We start from the raw sequence: 6,189 nt of genomic DNA, 5'->3' as shown, positions 1-6,189 counted from the left end.
TTGGGCACCACGTCTCTCTGTGTTTCACAACAAAGTAGCGTATCCCAAGGCCGCTAGAGGCCCTGCTGGGCTGTCTCCCCAAGTCCAGTGCTGGTCGGGGGCTCCACAAGACTAGTTCCCTACACATAACCCTAGATCCCTTGTCCTGTCTTCTCAGATGGGCTGGAGCAAGTCAGCAGGTGCCACTTTCTCCTGCCTTGTCTCAGCCTAATAAAATACATCTCAATTCCGCACAGCTGGTTCCAATGTTTTACACCTGCCATTTAGCATGGACTGCTTTAACACCTCAAACAGGACTGCAGGGGAGCCTAGAGTTATCCAGGAGGAATTCCCAGAATACAAAATAGCACTAGCAGCTGATGACAACTCTAAAAATTAAGTTTATATAATAATTGGGATGAGAAGACATCATAAGGTTATGTAAATAAAGTGAGGTTTTGAGTTCAAAGGAATTCTTTGGTATTTTTCTGTGTGTACACACACACGCACACATGTGTGTGTATGTGTATAGACATATATAAACACATATATACATAATGCGTATACACATATGCATTACATATATGCACATTCATACATCTTTATGTATATAATACATATCTATAAACACAAATGTACAAACACATGAACACATGTATGTATGCATGCATATATATATACACACGTGTGCATACATACACATATACATGCATATACACACACATTTCATGGGAAGTGGAGAGTCACTAAAAGGCTGCAGGGCCATAGGGCTTCGTGCTTGACTGATATTCATTAATGTTTGCTGAATTACAACAAACCTCTGCTGTGCCCATCCTGTTCTTTATCATTGACCATTGCTCTCAGGAGTTAATGTTTGAACCTGGCCATAAAGGAATTGACAGCCGCTGACCTCTGGCTGCTATTCGAAGGGAAGGGAGCCCCCTATAAAATAGCCCACAGTGGACAGTCTGTTCGGCAGAGCTGCAGATCAGTCGTGGAGAGGGAGCTCTATCGCCACCATGAACTTCACCGGCAAGTACCAACTGCAAAGCCAGGAAAACTTTGAACCCTTCATGAAGGCAATTGGTGAGTGCTGAACTGAACGGCAAAGCTGTGCAGCAATGAGGGTCTGGCCCCACCAGCAGTGGCTACTCAGGGTCTGGATGTTGAGATGGGGGGAGAGATTCAGGCTATATACTGAAACTAGGGGGGCATTTTACTGACTTCTGGAGTTATTTGCAGCGAGTCCTCACTGCACAAGCCCACCCCATAAGGAAGTGGAAAGAGCACTGAACTAGGGTGTGGTCTGGATTGATGGCCATGTCGTTGGCACTTCATTGCATGATCCTATTCCTGCAGTTATTCATTCTTCAAACAAACAGTGATTCAAGGCCAACCACACACTGAACACTGTGCTGGATAGATATCAGAGAGACATGATCATGAGCTACATTTCCAAGGTTTAGAGGGAGAAGAGAAGAAATGAAGGTAATAAGGCATTCCCTAAGGTGTATGGAGCGCTGGCTGACTGTGCCAAGTGACCGTGCTGACCATGGGATATGCAATACCTCATTTATTCCTCACCAAAACACTAAGTTGGGTACCATTATCTTCCCACCTTACAGTTGAGGCAATGGAAGCCTAGAAACATTTAGTAATCACAACCAAGGTCATGCAAGTAGGAAGTGTTTAAGTTAGGAATAGAAGCAGGCACTGGTTCTCAGAGACCTTGATTTAACCCCTGTGCCTCCCAGGGTCAAGTACAGGAGAGTGAGACTCACGGAGGGCATAGGGGGATGGCTCGGTGGAGGTAAAGAGAAGGCTCAGGTTGAGCCTTGGAAGATGAGCAGGTGTGCCCCAAGGGGCTCCAGGCAGAGGGACCCCTACAGGCAAAGGGGTCCCTCTGTATGGCAAGGGAGGGTGCCAAGAATGAGAAGAGTGCCGAAGACTGCAGGGGCAGGGAGAGGAGGACCTTCAGCGTTGCCAGAGAGCTTGGATCTTCTGCAGGCAAGTCATGACACCTCTGTGTGTCGAATCTCTCACTCATGCAACAGGACTCTCCATATTCACTGTCCACTCACGTAATTTTTGTGAACCTCAATTTATGTAACAGTGTAGACAAATTCTGAAATTTGTAAAGCTCTATGCCAGGGCAAGGGATTTCTGGTACATCTTCCTCCAGAGTCTTGAATGCAGAGGTGGACACAGGCTTGCCTGGCACAGTACTGCTTTGTGTGTGTTGACCTGTCACAATTATCGGCAGTTCCCCTGTCACTCTCAGGAGGGACCTAGCTTGGAAGATCGACTCTCTGGTCACCCTGGGTATCAGCAATGAAATGCTCATACTCCAAGAGCAAAGTCATCAAAGGAGGAGGGAATGAGGAAGGAGAGTGAACGAGAACCAGGGTACTTACAAGAGGAACAGTTCTTTGGGCCAGAAGAATGTTCTTTTTTTTTTTTTTTAATACTTTAAGTTCTGGGGTACATGTGCAGATCGTGCAAGATTGTTACATAGGTATACACATGCCATGGTGGTTTGCTGCGTCCACACTTCTCAAAAGAAGACATTTATGCAGCCAACAAACATATGAAAAAATGCTCATCATCACAAGAGTGTCCTTTTTATAAACTGACTGGCAAGATAGCAGCAGGCCAGACTAGGCCACTGTCCCTTCCTTCCTGAGGCCACAGCCCATGCTGCTCACAAGCCCCCAGTGAGTTTCTGTGGCCCCTTGGGGAAACCGGTGCCCTTCTCTGCCCCTCCATGCCATAACATTTCTCTCCTCTACCTACCACGGTCATGAAACTCCCACCTCTGCCCGTCTCTAAACCTCAGATGGTTTCCACCAGGTCTGCCAGACGAGCTCATCCAGAAGGGGAAGGATATCAAGGGGGTGTCAGAAATCGTGCAGAACGGGAAGCACTTCAAGCTCACCATCACCACTGGGTCCAAAGTGATCAGCAACGAGTTCACCCTGGGAGAGGAATGTGAGCTGGAGACAATGACAGGGGAGAAGGTCAAGGTAGGAGAGCATCCCTTCTGCTGTCAGAACTTTCCCTGGAACCTGGCCCTGGGGCCTCCTTCCTCAAGGCTGAAACCTCACAATTCCACCCACAGATACCCCATCTCTGAACCCACCTCCCATGTGGGAGAGGCAGAGAGAAAAAGACAGTTCTTAGGGAAGAATCTCATAGGGAAGCTGCTCTCCACTTCCCAGGGACTGTCTGCGGGGTGTTCCAGTCCCCAAAGTCTGAGTTCTCCCACATGGAGGATATGGGGGAGCCAGGCATAGAGCAGGATTCTAAGTCTCAGGTTCTCCCAGGCTCAGTGCTCCTGGCACTAACAGTCCTCTAAGCAGGGCCCAGGAGGGGGGCAAGTGGGAGTTTGTGAAAAACCCTTAACTGAACCCAAAGTCAACTGGCCTTCACTGAACCTAGAGCTGGTGGCAATGGGGAGAGACTTCCTGAAGGAGGTGCTGGCAACACCAGAATACCAGGGTCCCAGGCAGGTGCTCAGACCCAGCCTTCAGGGGTGGTCACAAAGTCCCTGGCTTCAGCCACCACATCTGTAAAATAAGAACAGTCAACGCCCCTAGACTGAAGGCAGTGGGCAGGGCAGCATCACTTCTGCTGGGCACAACTCAAGGTGTGCAATGAGAGCTGGGTGTGGGCTGTGTGAGTGATTGGCAGACAGTGGCAGGGGGATCCCAGCAATGGGAGTGACTGTCTCCTCCTCCCTCTGAAACACTCCATGCCCTTGCACCCCTCTTCTCCCCCCACTCCCCCCACCCCCACCCCCCGTCCTGCAGACAGCTCTGTGCATTGGGCTGGGCATGTTCATCTTTTTGTCTCTTCTGGTCACTCTTTATTTCTGCCTCTCCAATTAGAACATTACAAGTCAGGATGATTTTAGAAGGAAAATTGTCTTGATGTGTTCATGGTCAAGGGATTTAACCAGGGGCCTTTTCCAAATTTTCTTTTTGGAGGCAAAATGTTTAATGTTGTCCAGGGTCTTCTGCCCCCTGCTGGGTTCCTGTCATCTCTTCCAGAATGTATAAGGGCTTGGAAAGAGGCCACAATAGAAAAGATTAACATTCTGGAAAGAATAATACATACCTGGTTGGGCATGGTGGCTCATGCCTGCAATCCCAGCACTCTGGGAGGCCGAAGTGGGAGGACTGCTTGAGCCCAGGATTTTAAGACCAGCCTGGGAAACATAGCAAGACCCCACCTCAATTTAAAAAAAAAAGGAAAGAAGAAGAATACATACCAAAGGAAAATATGTATTCTCTACTGGTCAATATTTTGAATTTTGCCACTACCTCCCTCCATTAGCTTGGGAGAATTGAGATTTTACTTGATTTGATTTTAGCATTGGTATTTGGGGCCACTTAGGTGTTCCATGGTCATTTCTAGATTACATGCCATAAGACAAAAGAAGTCCTGACATTTTATTTAGTTCTTAAATGCCCTCGCTTCTCTTTAGAGCCAGAGAACTGGAAGCTCAGGAGCATAGGAACCAGAGCATTTTGGTTGATATGAGCTGAGACCTGTGCAGAAGAACCAACTTCATTAGCAAGGCTCTTGCCCCCCACCACCTCTTCATCACAGGCTACCTCTCTGTTTCCTGCAGGCAGTGGTTCAGATGGAAGGTGACAATAAACTGGTGACAACTTTCAAAAACATCAAGTCTGAGACTGAACTCAACGGCGACATAATCACCAGTGTAAGTTGACGGTGCTCTGAGTGTGTGGCTCCCAGTGCTTGAGGGGAGAGGAAAGGTGAAGGATGGGGAGCAGTTCACAAACCCTAACCCCACCTCTCCACCCTCCAACCCCCAAACTTCTTTCCTGTGGTCAGTATCTGCTATAGCTTACTGCAGATCCATAATGTCCCAGGCAGTTTACACACATTGTCACTAATTCATTCTGCTCAGCACTAACCAACCAGCCACAGAGGCTTCCACCTGCCCTGCATGTCCAGGGTGCTTCATAAATGCCTTTGTCCATTTAGCATTTATAAAAAGGATCCCATTCATGGCGATATTATGGCAGCTTACAGGCCTGGCACAGTCCAGTTATTCAGTCAGCCTTCATGCCTGGCTGCCAACTACGTCCTATCCCCTATTTGAGGGTGAACAGTACAGTGTTTCTCCTGCAGGTATGTCTCCCTGATTCTTCTTTGCCCCCAATATATGCTTTAGGGAGTCACAAACAACAGAACCCTGCCTCAGGGAGCTGTCATCACTCTGTTCAAATGGAAAAATTCTTAAACTACATAGGGTGTAAGCATCACCCACCTAATCTGTAGTCTCCAGCTCCCCCCCAGCACATTCTCAGGAGAGCAAGGGAGCAGGAGATGAGCTGTCCTGTAGTGAGTCTGGCCAATACCCTTTGATAGACTCCATCTCACCTAATCCTCCTGTCTCCTTGTGGGAGGCTGGATGAGGGATTCAATAGACAGGTTGACCTGTCCAAGTCATCAGCTAATAAATGATAGACCCAGGGCTTGAACCCATCAAGCAGCAACCATTGCATTGCTGCTGAAGCTAAGGGGCTCCTTTTCACCCTGATGACATGCTGTGGCATTCCAGAAGAATTATTCAAGAGAATTGGCAGGGGCGGAGGGAACATCCTTAAAAAACAAACCTGATGCATCCACTGTTTTTATAAGCTTCACAGCTCTAGGAGGACAATTAGGTACTACCCACTGCCTTCCAGGCTGTGTGCCTCATTGTGTCCATGTACATATATCCTTGGTGCTCAACATGTATTTTGTGTATAGTAGGTACTCCATGAAACTTTGAGAAATTGGATTGGGCTGGTTTGGATGGTCTTGCTGTAACAGCTGTCGATGTAGAAAGGAATTTAGTAAAAGGCAGGAGGACTTTCCAGGTGGGGAGGAGAAGTGAAAAAGACTTGGCATAGGATTTTGGAAAAAATTGCCAACCCTTCCTCCTGCCCTACAGAAAACCAGACGGATTTTTGAATTGTTTCATATGCCAACATATCTGGTGCTATTTTTTAAGCTTATTTTTTTTTTTTTTACAATGCAACATCGGATGAACATTTCATAATTTCTTTTCTGGCTTTCAGACCATGACATTGGGCAACATTGTCTTCAAGAGAATCAGCAAGAGAATTTAAACAAGTCTGCATTTCATATTGTTTTAGTGCGTAAAATTAACGTAATAAAGTGAACTTTTTTAAA

General features: G+C 47.1%; 1 protein-coding gene across 1 annotated transcript; it reads left to right on the top strand.

Annotated features, from left to right (window-relative positions):
• The first annotated feature begins 896 nt into the window (after positions 1 to 896).
• On the top strand, positions 897 to 6,189 carry FABP1 (fatty acid binding protein 1). Its single transcript, XM_032243635.1, has 4 exons — positions 897 to 1,065; positions 2,830 to 3,002; positions 4,613 to 4,705; positions 6,075 to 6,189. The coding sequence occupies exons 1-4, from the start codon at positions 999 to 1,001 to the stop codon at positions 6,123 to 6,125; spliced, it is 384 nt and encodes a 127-aa protein (XP_032099526.1). The 5' UTR covers positions 897 to 998; the 3' UTR covers positions 6,126 to 6,189.

This window comes from Sapajus apella, unplaced genomic scaffold (assembly GCF_009761245.1).
Source record: "Sapajus apella isolate SASKATOON/1434 unplaced genomic scaffold, GSC_monkey_1.0 scaffold52, whole genome shotgun sequence".
Taxonomy (NCBI): Eukaryota; Metazoa; Chordata; class Mammalia; order Primates; family Cebidae; genus Sapajus; species Sapajus apella.
Note: the sequence above shows the minus strand (reverse complement) of the source record. Positions and strands in the feature narration are given on the sequence as shown.

What these genes read in the sequence shown, in the direction of transcription:
- FABP1 (XM_032243635.1), top strand. Translation starts at nt 999, where the DNA reads ATGAACTTCACCGGCAAGTACCAACTGCAAAGCCAGGAAAACTTTGAA. An exon ending in ACCCTTCATGAAGGCAATTG is followed by an intron (nt 1,066 to 2,829) that starts GTGAGTGCTGAA and finishes GGTTTCCACCAG; the next exon opens with GTCTGCCAGACGAGCTCATC. An exon ending in ACGGCGACATAATCACCAGT is followed by an intron (nt 4,706 to 6,074) that starts GTAAGTTGACGG and finishes TCTGGCTTTCAG; the next exon opens with ACCATGACATTGGGCAACAT.